Source organism: Crocuta crocuta, unplaced genomic scaffold (genome assembly GCF_008692635.1).
Source record: "Crocuta crocuta isolate KB4526 unplaced genomic scaffold, BGI_CrCroc_1.0 scaffold445, whole genome shotgun sequence".
In the NCBI taxonomy this organism is placed as follows: domain Eukaryota; kingdom Metazoa; phylum Chordata; class Mammalia; order Carnivora; family Hyaenidae; genus Crocuta; species Crocuta crocuta.
In genome coordinates, this window is record NW_027530847.1 from 498,357 (window position 1) to 516,148 (window position 17,792).

The 17,792-nt window shown below is 46.0% G+C and overlaps 1 protein-coding gene across 1 annotated transcript in view; it reads left to right on the forward strand.

The window, feature by feature from the left end:
- UQCC1 (ubiquinol-cytochrome c reductase complex assembly factor 1) overlaps window positions 1–13,235 on the forward strand; it is a 98,951-nt gene extending 85,716 nt beyond the window's left edge. Inside the window, exons 8-10 of the mRNA XM_077769276.1 lie at window positions 1,834–1,911; window positions 8,639–8,752; window positions 11,727–13,235. Of these exons, the coding sequence (XP_077625402.1) occupies window positions 1,834–1,911; window positions 8,639–8,752; window positions 11,727–11,861 (327 nt within the window). The 3' untranslated portion in view covers window positions 11,862–13,235. The remainder of the gene's footprint in view (window positions 1–1,833; window positions 1,912–8,638; window positions 8,753–11,726) is intronic.
- Window positions 13,236–17,792: the final 4,557 nt, after the last annotated feature.

Below are 17,792 nucleotides of genomic sequence, written 5' to 3' on the forward strand. Positions count from 1 at the left end.
GATTTGGCTTGGGTTGAAGGTAGGGGGGAAAGGGCGTGTATTGTACTACCAGCTGCATCCAATCTCACATTTTCCAGTCTTGAGCTTCACCATTCTCTCTTCCTTTCTGAAAACTATCCCTGACTATTGGAACTAGTTTTAGTTTTCTGTAAACAAACCAGAAGGTATTACTCATAATTCATTGCATTGGCAGAGCACTTTACAGCTTACTGAGGCTTTCAGCATACATTGTTGAATTAATGAATGAATACATGCTAATTCATTTGCTGTTTAAACCCAGCGATGTGTTTAGGGCATTTGAAAGGCAAGGAAATAGACTCAGAATGGTTATTAGATTTGCCCAAAATGACATCCTATGAATATAGCAGAATTAGAACTCGAACCCAGGTTGTCTCACAAAATGCAGGTCCTTACACTACTCCTTTCTGCTCTTCTTCAGAGCCCAATTATGAACCACAGGATTAAATCAATCAGTCTTTGATTTATGATCCAAAATAAAATCATCATCCTGAAGGCAGGCACCTGATGAAATGTAAGGCACATGGACTCTGGAATCAAACTGACCTGGATGCTCATCTCAGCTTTATCATTAATTTGCTGTGGGACCTTGGGCCAGTCACTCTACCTGCCTGAGGCTCAGTTTTCTGTGTCCATAAAAGTGTGACTATAGCAAACCTACCGGAGTTCCAGTGTCAGAGGAGATAATGTCTAAACAGCATGTGGCTCATAGCAGGTACTCAGTAAATGGTCAGGATTGTTAAGCACAAACCTTACTCTCCATGTAAAGTTCCTTATACCTTTGGTTGTTTCTAAAACCTGTCAGTTTAAATACTCCGCAGGTACTGCACATTACACCAGGCTTTCTGCTGGGGTCCCAGCAAGGAATGAAACAGGGACCCCCCTGCTCAAGCATTTTCCTAGAGGTCTGGGGGTCTACTGAAGACATTTGGTGAACTGCAGTCTAGACTCTGAGGGCTCACCTGGCTGTTCTTCCTGAGTGTCAGTGGTCTCACAGCAATTGTATTTCAAGGCAGTCTCATAAGGTTAATAGTCTTACTACTTCAGCCCAACTTATTCTCTCCTCCTCTACAGCCTCAGGGGCTCTCCTTTCTCCTCCCATCTCGTGGTCCTGCCTCTCTATCTCCTCTTCACACCTCTGACAACTTCCTTCTGTCTTTTACCACCACAAGCTCCTTTCAGTAGCCCTTAGACATTTCCTAACCTGGTTCCACTGTACCTTTCCAGCATTCTTCCCATTCGCCTTCTTGGTACTCCCCACACATTTCCTTCCCTGCCTCTGCACCTTTACACACCATGTTCCCTCTGTCTAGAACGTACTCTGTCTTTCATGGTCCACATAAGTCTTACCTCCCAGAGAACTCTTCCCCTACTCCCAGAGGAGAGATCATTTGTACTAAAATTCATTTATTGCTCACCACTTCTGGAATAGAATTTGAGGTAACATATTATAGTTTAATTTTTTTTTACATACCTGGTTTTCCATACTGGCCTGTGTGCTCCTCCAGCTTAGAAACATTTCTTACACTTTGTGTTCATAGGGTTTAGCACAAAGCCTGAAACGTACTTGTGGCTCAGCTCACTAAAGTGACTTACTGCTTTGTGTAATTTGGGATCAAAATCTGAAAGAAGCTGTCAAATTTGGGGGAATCTAGACAAATCAGGGAAATGAGGATGGACTAGCAGTTCGACCTGTTAGGGGCCCTCTCTCTTTTTTTTTACTAAGAGTCTATGATAGTTAAGAGGCAAAAATCATATTTTTTGTTTTTTTCCTCCTTTTTTCATACTTTTGTTTCTGTCATTTTGTTTCTGTAGGTTAATTCTTATATCCTGAAGAAGAACATGATCCTTATGACAAACAATTTCTATGCAGCCATCTTGGGATATGATGAGGTAAGATCATTTGCCAAGCCTTAAGTAGAACATGGGCTTCCCCCAACAAAGACTTTTGATGAGAAACTGAGGAAACCTTCAGGGGACATATCATCACTACCCACCATTATGGCTTAGTATTTATTTCCTCATCTTCATTGACTTGGCAACAGGAATGACTCTGCCCAGCAGTTTGCCTAGTGCTTGGGAAAGAGAACGCTATAGAATATGGTCAAATCATTCAGCTAGTAGCATTTCTTGAGACCTTGTGGGATGTAGGGACAAAGGCAAAATCAGTCACTCTCTCAGCCAGGAAGACATACACATGTAAACAGCGTGGTCTGCCAGACATACCACACTCTCCTTTAACTTTAATTATAAAAGCAATATATAGGGGTGCCTGAGAGGCTCAGTCAGTTAAGTGACTGACTTTGACTCAGGTCATGATCTCACAGCTCATGAAATTGAGCCCCACATTAGGCTCTTGCTGAGAGCTCGGAGTCTGGAGCTTGCTTTGGATTCTGTGCCTCCTTCTTTCTCACTCCCGTTCACACTCTTTCTCCCTTTCTCTCAAAAATAAATAAAACAGGGGCGCCTGGGTGGCTCAGTCGGTTAAGCGTCCGACTTCAGCTCAGGTCATGATCTCCTGGTTCGTGGGCTCGAGCCCTGCATCGGGCTCTGTGCTGACAGCTAACTCAGAGCCTGGAGCCTGTCTTCAGATTCTGTGTTTCCCTCTCTCCCTAGCCCTCCCCTGCTCATGCTGTCTCTATCTCTCTCTCAAAAATAAATAAAACATTAAAAAAATTTTTTTAAATAAATAAAACATTTAAAAAAATGAAATAAAATAAAAGCAATATAAACTATATCAGAAACTCATAAACTGTACATAAGTGGTTGAAGTAGAAAATAGAAGGCCCCTTTCTCTCCTGCCCTATTCCCTGCCCCAGAGGAAAATTTTGTTAATAGTTTATTGGGTGTCCTTCCAGACGTTATCTTTGCATACACAAGCACTTATATATTTATTTTCTTTACACATATGGAAGTTACACTACATACACTATTCTGCACCTTGCCTTTTTCAATGAACAGTGTATCTCTGACATACGTCCACATTAGAACATTTAGATCTGTCTTATCAAATTTAACCATTTTTAAGTGCACGTGTCAGTGGCCTTAAATACATTTACATTGTTGAGCAGCAATCACCACCATCCATTTCCAGAACTTTTCCATCTTCCCAAACTGAAGTTCTGTCCCCATTAAAACCCTTACTCTTCCCTCAGCCTCCTCCCAGGCCCTAGTAACCACCACCACCTACTTTCTTTCTCTATGAATTTGAATACTCAAGTACCTCATGTAAGTGGAATCATACAGGTTTTATTCTTTTGCTCCTGGCTTATTTCACTTAGTGTAATGTCCTCAAGCTTCATCCATGTTAGAGCACACGTCTCATCTTTTCCCTGCAACTGTTATTATGGAAATTTCAAACACATCCAAAAGATGAAAGAATGGTATGATGGACACCTATATGCACACTGCCAGGGTTCATCATACCTCATCTGTTTAACAAAACATGTGCTCTTATGTTCATTTTGTGGTGACCTCCAGATTGAATGCAAGCATCACCTCTTCTGGGAAACAGGCCTGGAACCTCCCCCACTTGGCTCCTTCCACCTGCCCTGGACCCCAGCACTTGCTGCATTAGTGTTAACTGTCATCCTGGCTGGGTGGGGACTCCTTCTGGGTAGTGGCAGGGTCTACTATGCTTGCATTTCTACTGCCTGGTAGCATGGTACTTGGCATGTGGTAGGGGAAGAATGAGGAAGGGAGAAAATGCATAAAGGATGTAAGTAGGAAACTGGAGTTCAGGCTGAAGGAAATGTCATTAGCCTGAAGATAATAATTAAAGCCAAGAGATAAACTTACCAGAAAATTAAGGGGTTTGCTTAGGATCCTGATTCTCAGTCCACCAGATATGTTTAGTTATCAGAGAGCAATTTAGATTGCATACCACACATTGAACCATTGCACACCACACATACCGTTGATTGAACATGAGCCTTGCAGCAGTGGGATAGGAGTTGAGAAACACTGCTTAGATCTACACGTGTTTTTTTTTTTCTTTTTAATGTTTATTTTTTGAGAAAGAGAGAGTGACAGAGTGTGAGCAGAGGAGGTGTAGAGAGAGAGGGAGACACAGAATCCAAAGCGGGCTCGAGGCTCTGAGCTGTCAGCACAGAGCCTGACACAGGGCTCAAACCCACGAACCATGAGATNCAGGAGTTGAGAAACACTGCTTAGATCTACACGTGTTTTTTTTTTTTTCTTTTTAATGTTTATTTTTTGAGAAAGAGAGAGTGACAGAGTGTGAGCAGAGGAGGTGTAGAGAGAGAGGGAGACACAGAATCCAAAGCGGGCTCGAGGCTCTGAGCTGTCAGCACAGAGCCTGACACAGGGCTCAAACCCACGAACCATGAGATCTTGACCTGAGCTGAAGTCGGACGCTTAACCGACTGAGCCATTCAGACACCCCTACACATTAATTGTTAAATTAGTTACATTCTGACTTCAGAAAGCTTACAGTGTGTAGAAGAATGAGACTTAGAATTGACAAAATAGAACTCTCTATAAGTTAGCATTTGTTTGAGGTCTTTATTGCATGTAGCTCAGTTGATTCCTTTCACCAATATTAATAAAGGTGTTCTGAATTGTGTTTCTTTTCTGCCCCTCCTACCCCAGTCCATCCTGACAGAGACATCTTACAGACGTGCCTGATCACAAGAGCACCTGGGGAGCTCTTCAGACCAAATTCTTGAGCACTTCTCTGAAGGTTTCAGTTTAATAGGAATGAGGCCTGGTATTTTAGCAAGCACCCCAAGGTGACTCTTTAGAGTGGGAAAGTTTGGGAAATATACTAATTACCTGGGACACTTTTTAGAAATACTACCATTGTTTGGGCCCTGTCTCTCAAGAGTTCTAATTTAACTGCCTAGGTGGGCATCTATTGTGAAAGTTCCCTAGGTAATTTTAAGGTGCATGCAAATCACCAAGGTAAAATTCAGATTCTGACTCAGCAAGTCCATAGTGAGGCCTGAGATTCTGCGTGGCAGACAAGTGGCAGGTGAACATGGTGCAGCCCTCTGCAGACCACCCTGTGAATCATGGGTTCTAGAGCCATGCTGTCCAAGATTAGCCACATGCAGTGATTTTGATTTAAATTCCTTAAATAAAATAGAAACTTCAGTCCCACTGGTTACATTTCAGGTTCTCAATAACTTTATGTGGTTGGTGGCTGCTCTACTGGACAGAACATTTCCATGGTTACAGAAAGTTCCATTGGACAGTGCTCTAGTTCTATAGCACCCTTTTCTTAGAATGTTGCTTGGGTTGTGCCCTGACCCTGGCCACTTTTGGATATTTCCTGTTTTCTACTCCGTTAGGCCCAAATTCCTCCATGGAACTTCCAGGCCTTTTGTCACTGGTCCCCAACGAAACATGTCCTATCCACTGTTATCTCCCATTGCTTTCTAGTGTGTAACCTTTCCAAGTGAGGCCATTTGCTGCACTGCCCCACAGACATGCTGGGCCTGACTGAGACTCCTGGACAACTAGATGTGGGCAGTAGCCAAGTCTGTCAGCTTTGGGCCTGAGGACCTGATTCAAGGCCTGGTACCTTGTAGATATTCTCTCTGTAAATGTTCAGTGAACTAATATATTCTCTCTTGCTTAGAATGTCCTGCAGTTCCCTAAATGTTCTCTATTCTTACAGGCCTCCTTTTCTACAAAGCTTTCCCTGACCTCTCTAAATCTATGTTTGTTTACTTTGGATTTCAACATCCATCCATCCATCCATCCATCCATCCATCCATCCATCCATCCCTCCATCCCTTAGTAGGTATATATTAAATGCCTACTACATGGGATGCGCTGGGAATATATTGCTGAATAAAACAAACATGGTGTGGTTCTTTCCCACTGGAACTTACCTTCTAATGGGGAGATAGACAGTAAACAAGTACACAAGCAAATAAGTATCTTAGTACAAATACAATATCCTAGAAGCTAAGACTGAATAATGAGAAGCCAGCCATGTACGGAGTATACGTTGGAGTCTCCCTATACAGAGTGGCGGTTGTTCATTTTCCAGGATTTAATCCTGTGCTGCTATTCGGTGTGCACTAGCTTTATCCCTTCAACCAGGTTGCAAGCTGCCTGCAGGTTGAGACCATTTTGCTGTGGTTCTGTGTTCTCAGCAACATGCTAAAAGCACATAGTGGTGTCACAAGTCAGTCTTCTCTGAGTGAGACTGCTATTCCAAACCCTTAATCATAACTGGGGCCCTCGAGACACAGGCTTCCTTTCAATTACTCTAGGCCTAGATGTCCTAATCTCTGAAGGATGCTGCTTTTTTGTGTTGCGAGGGCAAATAAGTAGGCCCCCTAGTAGATGGTGGGGAAATTGCTGTGCAAACTAATATTTAGCTGCCAAGTACCCTTTTTCCTTTCCTCCTTTCTCTCTGACTTTCTGGTGGTTTGGTGGGAAGAAGGCTGAAGTTGGGTTTATTGATTTATTCAGCCATTTTTACTGCACTCCCACTCTACCAAGTACTGCATCCTAACCAGAGTTAGTCAGGTGCCATCCCTTGACTTCACCAGTGCATTCTGGTCCTAAGTCTATCACCATTTATTTAGATAACCTCTAAACCTCTTATCTTTCAAATGGGGATAATATCTGTTCTTCTTGATTATACATAGGCATTAGGAGCCAGCTATGTGAAGGAACTCTTAGTCTGGAACAGTCAGGTTGTTATCACTGTTAATCCGAGTCATCCTTTTCTTTCTGACTGATTATGGACTTGCCCCTTCCCAGCCATCTCACCCATTACCAAGGGTGCCTGTTTGCAGCAGGCCATGGCTCCCAGAGCTTTCACTGTCCTGTGCTCTGTGCTCATTCTCTTAAGTCCTCATGACACCTGCTCCCACGCCTGTTCCTTCCCATGTAGCACATGTTGGTTGCTGCCAGCAGCACTCCAGCATGTGCCCAGGGCACTGCAGACACAGGCAGCCTGTTGTGTTAGCAAATAGTTCGGAGAACAGCGATGTGCCTGAGCTTGTCCTTGGGCCCTGTCCCCATCTACCAGAAGAAGCTGGTTTTCCTGACTCAGCCATTGTGCCAGCACAGTCTCTTAAGCTGTGGCATTGTAGGGATGTTTTAGCAGGGAGCATTTGGAACAGGTGGAATGTTTTTCCACCAAACTGTCAGCACCCCATACTGGACTTGGCCCTTCTTGGCAGCAGGCCTGAAGTCAGACCTCAGATGCCGCCATATCCTAGGGGCCAGCCCACAGCACCACATTGAATACACATACACAACCTAGGGTCTTTGTGCAATGATTTGCCATCTACAGAGCATTTCATGGCCATTATGTCCAAATTCTCACAACAGTGTATGGGCTGGGTCTTACTGTGTTTGTTCAGCTCAGAATCTGAGGCTCAGGAAGGGCTAGGGCTTTCTAAAGACCACATAACTATCAAGTGACAGAGCTGCCGTTTGAACCTAGGTGGTCTGATTCCTAGATCTCACTGCTGTTTCAGCTATATCCACAGCTGCCTGCCCAGAGCAAGCTCCTGGTCTTGGTATCTGACATACTACACTTTACAAAGTACTTTTACACAATTTCACTTTTATAATGCAAAGATGCTATACATAGGGCAAGCATTTTCATCTCTGTTTAATAGATGAGCAAGTGAGACTCAGGTGTATTGGATTACCCACCATCTCTGAGCTTGGTAGTAGCAGAGCCAGTACTTGATCCGGCCTTCTGACTTGTAAATCCTAACCAGTGCTTTGTCTGGTTCCACATTACCTTGGCACCTGAACAGAGCCAACTTCTTGGGGCCTTTCCCTTCAGTCACCCTAACCCCAGGAAGCAGGACCCTCTCCTCTCCTTCCTTTAGAGGTCCAAGCTAGAAAATGGCCCTAGTCCATGAGCCAAGTACCAATTAGTCTCTGGTATTTGGACTTCCCAACAGAGCCCCCCTCTTTGCTGCGAAGGACAGTGTTAGGCACCACACATGCACACAGGCTCTGAGCATTCCCTCTGTGGCCCATAACAGCCCTGCTGAACAGCCTGTTCCTCTGCTTGAGGAGAGACAGGACCAGCCATGGCCAACCCAGAGATGGGTGACAGTGAGGCCAAGGTGCCTGGTTTCTTTCCCCTAGAGCCAGCTGCCTTGCAGATGTGTGCCCTTGGACTAGAAGAGAAGGTGCAGTGTATGCCCACCTCTGTTTCTGGGGGATAATATCCCCTCAGGATATTTTGTGCCTATTCCTTGTGGACAGTGGTGGGAACAATGCACCACCGTTTCTCTTCTTGGCCTCACAGGTATTGCTGGGTCAAGTACAGTGCAGGAGAGTAGAGGAAACTGTAGCCTGGGAAGGCGACCAGACACGAACCCCATCTCTGCATCAATCTTAGCCGGGCACTTGGCCCCTCTGCCTCTCGTGTCCTTCCTCTGTGTGAAATGAAAGGGTTGGACCAGATGCTCTCTGCATTCCTCTTCTGGCTCTACATTTTAGCTGACCCGTTCTTTCTTGTAGTGTATATAAGGTCCACAAGGCCATTTAGTGGTATCTGTAAGGTCCTTTCAAGCCAATGCTGTGCTTGCCATCATGTTTACAATATCCCCAGCTTTTGTATCATGGCTCTGCTGTGCCCCCAGGAGACCAATTTTCCTCTGTGTTCCAGGGGATCCTTTCAGATGACCATGGGCTAGCTGCTGCACTCTGGAGAACCTTCTTCAACCAGAAATGTGAAGATCCTCGACAGCTTGAATTATTGGTGGAGTATGTGAGGAAACAGGTGAGCAACCCTCCACCTCTTCCAGGGGCTCATGGAAAGCAAGTCCTTCCTGAGGTCTGTAGATGCTGGACTTTCAAAGGATCATGAATTCCCAGAGGCCAGTCTGAGGGAGTTGTGACCACATCATGTCTGCAGCAGGCACTGATAGAGAACAGTGTATCCAACCATGAGCTCGGCAGGGGGTGGAGAATAGGACAGAAGAAGAAAAGGCGCTGAGTAATCTCCTGCTTTCAAACACTTTTAGGTGTTCATTCACTACACATTTGATTGTTGTGTGCCCAGTGCAGTGGAAGACCCTGGGTGCGCACAGTCCTGTAGGATATGGGAATGGGTACAGTGTGGTCACCCACTGTAGCCCGCTCTGTGCCCACATTGAAGCTCCAAGGTTCNGAGACCCTGGGTGCGCCCAGTCCTGTAGGATATGGGAATGGGGTACAGTGTGGTCACCCACTGTAGCCCGCTCTGTGCCCACATTGAAGCTCCAAGGTTCATGTCTCCTGTTCCTCATTTCTAGCAGAAGTGGACTCCAGGCAGAATTCCACAAACAACCCTCAAGCCTCCATCCCCAATCAAGCAGTGTCCTCCTACTTCATCCCCCATCCCCCGGTCCCCCAGGGCTCCCTGACACCAGAGCTTCTACGAGAAAACTCTGGAGTGACAACTGCTTCACTACATAGTTTTTCTTGAAACCTACTTTATTTCTTGCTGTCTCTACCCCTTGATTCTGTATTGATGGGAAATCCATACTTTATAAATGAGTGAGCTGAATGGCAGGGAAGAGGACCTTAGAGGCTTTTCCAGGGTCTCCCAATGAGTCAGCCTGTACAGCTGGCCTAGAACCCCAAGCTGGTGATTCATGTAGCCACCAGAAGCCTTAGCTGCTTCAGACAGCTCATCAGCTCAGGCTGTCCCATGAGTCACATCTCTGCTTCATGGGCTTGGCCTCTGGAGCTGAAGGGGCCTCACCCCGCAGTTATTCTCTTATTCACCTGTGTCCATGGCCTTTAAGCCTTCAGCAGCTAGGGAGGGGAAGGCTAGGCCCTGGCTCTTGGGGAGAAGCCAGCAGGGGCAGCTTGTTGATGGCTGGAAAAACCACACAGTGGGGCTCTTCAGACCCAGAGGGTAGAGAACCCCAGAAGCCAGGCCTTCTGTTTGACCATTCTTCAAATCTGCTAGAGCTGGAAGAAGGCACTGTGGCCAGAGGGCTCCACCCACAGAGAACTCTTGAGACTCACTGTTGACTGGAGTCGCTGTTAGACAGAAGTAGCAATTGGCAAAGCAAATGCTGTGTTTTTTGAGAGACCAGCCCAACTTTTCCATCTGTCATGGTGGGCTTGTGGCAGAGGCCACAACAAGGGCACAGCTGGAGCCTTTCTGAGGGCCCTAAAAGAAGGAGTTACCACACCACACCAGTGCCTCTAGAAGAAATCCTATATTGTCTAGTGAGAGGCAGGCAACAGAAAAATACAGTGATGGGGCTCTTAGGGAAGCAGGGAACTTTGATGGGGACCCGCTTATGTCAGCAAAACTTCTGAGTACCTACTGTGCCAGGCACTCTGTTGAGAAAGCAGAGATTCACAGGACCCAGACCTACCTTCCAGCCAACTTACGGTTTGGTGAGGAAGCCAGTCAGGCACAAGGCTAACCCTGGAATCAGTCAGTCTGTGATGTGGTACAGGTAAAAACAAAGGCTGTGGAAAGCCAAAAAAAAAAAAAAAGGCAAGACTCAGTATAAGTTAGCAGCTTAGGAAAGACCAAGAGGGACCCTGAACAGATTAGTCCTGTGCCATGATCCTGGTTGGTCTGGTGGGTAGCCCAAGACCCAGTCAGTGGTTATCTTGAGATTTTTAATGCTGAAGATGGGCAGAATGGCTGCATTAGGCATAGAAATGGAGTTGTTGGAAAGAGGAGTGTATTTTAGGGGATATAATGGGTCAGTTGCTCTCCTTGCATTGGGAGACAGCATGATGTGTAGAAATCTAGACCTCTGAGGCATATGTGAGAGACTGAGGTTGGGTTTGAGGGTCAGCAGCCTGAAGGTGAAACAACAGGAATGAAGGAATTTTTGGAAAGGAGGATGATCCAAAGCCTAAGATGAGGCCTCTGGACTCCTGCCCCTTCACCTTTTCTCCCAAATGCCTTTTCACCCCACATGGAGCCTCTTCTTTCTGAATGTAGTGCTCACTCCTGATGTGATCCCGCTCCCACTCTAAATTTTGCCTGTCTACTTGAAAGCATTTCTCATTCCTCTCTTCTCCTTACTAGCAGCAGCATGGGGAATCCTTCCAGAGACCACTTTTATCTCCTGAGACTTGGCCTCTCATTAGATACCTGCTTCTTGAGGAACTGCCCAACATCACCTTCCCTGCGGCTGCGCCCATTCTCCATCACAGGTGTCCCTTCTCCACATTGTTGTTCAGAGAGATAAACTGCCAGTCATCGTAGTGGGTGAAGCTGGGCCCACTGGGAAGCATGGTAGTTAATTAATCGTGTGGTCAAGGCCCCAGAAAAAGTTCCAGTGACTAGCAGTTACAGCATTTAATCTTTTCATGAGTCCTGTGGGGGTACACGTTACTATTCCCTCTTTCAGACAAGGAGACTTAAACCTCAGAGAAGGGAATTAGCTCACCTTAAATAAGATCACTACCCTGAATGGACAGATAAAACCACATACGCACACTTCCCAAATACATGTCTTCTTGCAATCCAGAAAGTGTGTCTGTTTGGTCTATTAGAGGTGTGATGGGAATTCTCTAAAGCCTTCCCAATGAGCTTCCCCAGTGACTAGTTTCTCTCAACTCTCTTTAAGGAAATAATATGAGATTAGAGACCCACTGACCTGGGAGCTGGTATTATCAGAACCCCACACAGACCCCCTCCCCACCCTCTCCATTGGAAGGCTGATTTCCTTCTGCCATCTCATGTCTCTCCTGTCCTTGTCCCTGTCCTCTGTTTCTTACTCTCCTTGTTGCAGATGCAGTACCTGGACTCCATGAATGGTGAGGATCTGCTTCTGACAGGGGAGGTGAGCTGGCGCCCTCTAGTGGAGAAGAATCCTCAGAGTGTCCTGAAGCCCCATTCCCCAACTTACAACGATGAGGGTCTTTGATGGACTGGTCCTTCTGAACAGCTGGCCAGCTGACTTTGAAGAACTGCCAGAAGAGAGGTGCTTGTTTGGCCCAGAACCCTGCAGAAGGTGGCCTGAACTGACCTTTGAACAGCATCTGTCAAATACCTGGCCCCATTTGTATTGATTTTCCTTTTAGTATGCCCAGGAGTCTGATGTGGTGGGGTACAGTGCTGGGAGAACCCGTAGTTCTTCTGAGACATCCTCTCCCTCACGAGAAGCCCTGAGCAAGAGCTACCCAGTACACTCCTCTGATCCCCTCCAGTAACTATGTGATTGACAGCTTTTCCCAAAGGCTGCAGAGGGTTGGGGGTAAGTTAGAAAGGGGACACTTCCACCAAGGGCCCACCATGGCCAAGGAGCAGTTTGGAATGCTGCTGAGTCAAAACGGGTAACCACACTCTGTCCTCTGGTTTTGAGCCATAGGGTTGAGTTGGCCATTAAAAGACAGACATATCTCTGCCATGGCTCTTTATTCCAGGGTGTTTTTAGAAACTTATCTGAGATGGCATTTGCTGTAAGCTGAGGAGCATCACCCTGCTCAGACACAGGATGGGGAGAGGGTCAGGAGGATCTCTGCTGCTGCTCTTGCCTCCAGTTCATGGAGATGTCACTGTTCTGGCCAAGGCATAGCCTGCCAGGCTCCATCCTCTGGGACCCAGGAGGCTTCTGATAGCCAAGGGGCTTGTCATATCCTGAGTCGTTTGGAAAGAAGCCCCAAGAACATAGGGCCCTTTGTCACTTTCCCATTGAATGGGGTGAGGGACATGCTGTCTTTTCCTCTCTTGACTCCTTTATGTGAGATACTGGGGAGAAGAGGAAAATATTTTTTTCTGGCTTAGTTGTACCATCCCAGGTCCCAGCCCCATGCCCAGCTTTCTAGCTCTTTCCTAACTTCTGGAGCATGTGGTACAGAGCCACCTTGGTCTGTGCACTTGAGAGTCAGTCCCCTCCTCCCTGAGTATGGGTCATCTCTTGGGGGATTTTCTTTGCACCGAAGGAAGGGGGCGGGGAACCATCTTGCCCCTCCTTCCCCCATCAAACTTCCTTCATTTAACTTGCTATAAAATGAGTCATATAAAGAAATTCTATATGGGTGAGGTATATCCCACTTCTGTGAAAACATTACAAATCAGACCGCCTTCTCTGAGTTTATTTAAGATGCTTTTGTTGCGAGCGGAGTTCTAGAGTGAAGCCTCCTCTGTGTGTGTGAGATAATAACACCTTGTAACTCATTACAGCTGGGCACTATTTACATAAACCAGAGCTGAGCCAGGCAGGAATTTGCTGATTAATTTATTTTTAATGGAGTGAAGTATACCATGCACCAAAATAAACTTTACTGTGTGTACCTAACTGCTCCTGGAATGGATGGAAAAATTAATGGAACAGATTTTGGCTCCCAACTCCACACATTAATTCATATATAAAAGTTATTTGAGCCTTAACCCATTTTCTGCCCAGGGCAGCTCCCCAGCCACAGATCCCAGCCCACAGCACCAGTTCAGCTACTGGGCTTGCTTGATAATCACGGAATTGCAGATTTAGAAGAAACTTTAGAGGTCACTTAGTCCAGCTCTGGTCCAGAACTTGACTCCCTGTCTCAGCATCCCAGTTGGCCTAGGTTCATACAGGCTGTTTATGAATACCTCCAGCAGCAGATGGTCCTGGTTTGTAGGGCCATGTCCCATCTCCATAGGATGAGTAATCACCAAACACTGCAATGTGTAATATGGAACTGTGTTTTAAAGAGCCAAATTGGATCTATCATGTTGGGGATGTCCCGAAGCCCTCGCTTCCTGATTGTCTGGCATCTTTCACCGACTACACAACCCCCATCCCCTCAAGGTAAAATTCAGGCTCCTGGAGGCCGCAGGGCTTCTTGCTTTGACTTGTGCTTGTTTCTGAGTCTCTAACTCATTTCTTCTCTGAGGAAACAACCACTCGGGGTCACCTGAAGAGACCACCCTTTATGTTTCCTCTACCTGGAATCCTTGTTTCCTCTTCAGCCTAGAGAAATCCTGTGTGTCCTCAAATACCCACCCCCCTATCCTACCTTGTCTGTCCCAGGTAGGAACTAGTTTTTACATATACACCTTCCATCCTGCTCTGTGAGCTCCCTCAGAGTGGGCACGGTGTTTGAGTCAGTCACCTTTGTTTTCCTAGTGCCCCAGGAGTGCCTGGCTCATGGTAGGCATCAGAATAAGCTTTGATAAGTGAAAGAAGGAATGAATTACTAGATCATCAGTCATTATTAGTACAAGCTCAACAAAAAGTCTCTTTCTGGATCATTCTCTGACCCACAGTTCAGCTTATTTTAACAATTCAGTACAAAGTACCTCCATTGGCATAGGGATGAGAGCTAAGTGTTCTTTCTGTAGCTACATGTTCTTTCTTTCTTTCTTTCTCTTTCAGTAATCTCTACATTCAACGTAGGGCTCAAACTCATGATCCCCGAGACCAAGGGTCACCCACTCTATGGACTGGACCAGCCAGGCACCCCTGTAGCTACATGTTTTTCTACTGTAAATTGTTATTATACAAAACAAGTGAAGGACGTTTCTTGACCTTAGGGAGAATGCTCTCTAGAAATAATTTTGTCATTTATTTGTACTCTGTATACTTCTTCACAGCAAATTAAGAGACACAGTTACAGTAAAACTGCAAAATGATTAGAACAAAGTTTAAAAGATAAGGTGCAAGTATTAGGAGGCGGGGAAGGGAAATATTCATGTCAGAAAACCTATGCTGCTAAGGGTGCCTGGGTGGCTCAGTAGGTTGAGCATTGGACTCTTGATTTTGGCTCAGGCCTTGATCCCAAGGCTGTGGGATTGTGCCCTTGAGTCAGGCTCCACTCTGAACATGGAGCCAGTTTAAGATTCTCTCTCTCCCTCTTCCCCTCTCTCCTCACTCAGCACTCACTCACTCACTCTCAAAAATAAAAATTAAAGGGGCTCCTGGGAGCTCAGTTGGTTAAGCATCCTACTTTGGTCATGATCTTGTGGTTCACGAGTTCAAGCCTTCCATCGGGCTCTGTGCTGACAGCTCAGAGCCTGGAGCTTGTTTCGGAATCTGTGTCTCCATCTCTCTGCACCTCCCCTGCTCGCACTCTGTCTGTCTCTCTCTCTCTCTCTCAAAAATAAACATTTTTTTAAATTTAAAAATAAAATTAGAATTAAAAATTTAAAAAAAGTAGGGGTGCCTAGGTGCTTCAGTAAAGTGTCTGACTTTGTCTCAGGTCATCATCTCGCGGTTCACAAGTTCGAGTCCCACATTAGACTCTGTGCTGACAGTTCAAAGCCTGGAGCCTGCTTCAGATCCTGTGTCCCCCCCCTCTGCCTCTCCCCCATTTACGCTCTGTCTCAAAAATAAACATTTAAAAAATAAAAAAATAAAAAAAGTTAAAGAAAAAAACCTGTGCTGCTAATAACCAACTTTCATAGGATTTTTTTGGGTAATTTAGAAAGTGGTTTTAATGCATTTTCTCACAGCAGTCCTGTGAAAAATAGGCATCCTCATCGTTCTTATCCCCTTTACACAGATGAGGGGACTAAGGCTCAGAGAGACCTGGAGAGTCATCCAGACAGAGGAAGAAGGGGCCCAGGGTGCCCCAGTCCACATCTTCCAACCCCAGGGCCCTTGTTCTTTCCCCATCCCACACTGCCTCCCACAGATCAGTGAGGAAATCTACAACAGAGTATAAAACCGTGCTCTGAGCTTCCTGGCAATCAAAGGCAGAAATGGGAGTCAAGGTTATATAGGTCCCATTGTCACATAAAGGGAAGTACACTTTTTTGTCAGAATAGTTTATTTATTCTTCAGAGAAGAACATACTATATGGGTTTTAAGCGAGAAACAACCAAACAATGCTGTGAATAGTACCTCTGAGATTTCAGTTTTGCCCAGAAGTTTGAGAACCATAAATAATCACTGTTTCTTACATCAAGCTGAGATCAAAGCCATGGTCACAATCCAGCCAGTATCTTTTCCATTTCTGTTTTTGTCTTAGATACTGCTTGGTATTTTCACGTGTTACCACTTTTAATCCTCAGTGACAAATCTGTGAGGTAAGTGTTGCTAAACTCTTATTACCATTGAGGGAAACTGCATGAAGCTTAGGGGGGACCAGATTTACCCTGCATGCAGACTCAGGTGGTTCTGCGACCCGAGTCCAGTGCGTTTGGTTTTAGTAAAGGAATACCAGATGGGGAAAGGAGCAGTTGTGCTACAATTTAAAAAAGTAAAAGGAAACCTTAAGCAGTATTCCAGCCACGTGTGTTTTTTGTGAGGACATACTAACAGGAAAAGTCAGAACAAGGGGGTTAGACATCAGAAAAGCCTTGAAGGGAGTCAAGACGTAAGGATGGGCAAAGTTTAAGTAGGTGGAAAGTAAAACAAGAAATGAGCTGCCCAGGGGAAGGCACAGACTAGGAAGCTCTTTAGACTCAAGTGGGCCAGCTGAGTGGTTTGCTAAGAAAAGATTGCAGAGCTGGGTGGGGCCACGAACGGGGGGGGGAGCCTGGATAACGCATCATCTGGCATTCTCAGGACAGTGACCTGATGGGAATGGAGATGTTCGGTGGTGTGCAAGGCTCAGTCAGGAACTAGCCAGCTAGGCTTGAGGGCCTGGTGGGTGATTGTAGGAATTCAAAGGGAAGTTGGGGGGCGCCTGGGTGGCTCGGTTGAGCAGCTGACTCCTGGTTTCCGCTCAGGTCATGATCTCACGGTTCATGGCATTGAGCCCCGTGTCCGGCTCTGTGCTGACAGCATGGAGCCTGCTTGAGATTCTCTTTACCCAACCCCTGCTCGCACTCATTCTCTCTCAAAATAAATGAACTTGAAAAACTAAAGGGAAATTCAAACTCCAGAAAGAGTTTGAAGAAATCATCGAGACTTGATGCCTCCCTGCACTTGGGGCCTGAAGAAAGCAGCATAGAGCTTTCCTGGGAGCCAGGAGATGGCAATGTCGGGCAGAAGAGGGAAACTCAAAAAGAAGAAGCCTCTGTATTTTGTTTTTTCCAAGTGCTAATTACATTATCCTGTGGCATAGACAGGGCAGAGATTATTGCCCACACCATGCAATAGGGGAACAGGTTCACTAAGAAGCAGCCACTAATTGGTGCAAGGTGACTTGGTAGCAAAGCTGAACAGTCTCCTGCCTTTCGAGCTGTCTCCATTGCTTTTGGTGTGTGTTGGTTATGTCTGTATGGGAGCGGGTCTGGTGGAAGGTGCCCCAGGGAGAGCAAGGGCATAGGGAGGGGCTGAACCTCAGGAGAGGATTAGGATAGAGGGCCTAAGGGCTTTGGCCTTGTCTTGGGTATAGAAGGGGCACTTAATGAAAATGTATGAGCTCCCAGAAGTGAAAATGTAGAGGGCTGACCAGGAACTGGGGTCAGTGTGGGAGAAAGCATTCTGGGGGGCTGGGGTTAAGGTTGGAAGAACAAGAACCAGCATAGGAAGTAGAGACTGGGGTAGAAGCCAGGGGAGAGGAGAGCTTCCAGAAGGAGGAGGCTTTTAATGCTGTATCCTGCAGAACAGGGGTCAGGGAGTAAGTGAATGAGGCTTAAGGGCTTTAGACTATTCCAGGAGCAAGATTTTTGAGAGAATGCAGACATTGCAAAGGGTTAAGAAGGCAGGGTATCTTGATAAGTGCCTAGCTGAAAAGAAATGGAGAAAAAATGGGCAGGAGTTAGGAGAGCATGGTAAGTGCTAAGGTATTTTCAGCACAGAAAAATGTTGAAGATGTGCATGGAAGGTGAGGAGGACCTGAAGTAAATATAAAGCACCTGGTGGAGTAGGAAACTTCCCATAAATGTTAGGAATTACAAGATCTCTCTGAAAGTGGAGGTCTGGTCTTAACAAGGGCCTGGCTTTGGAGGGGAGGAGGGAACCTTTTCCTGTGACCAGAGATTG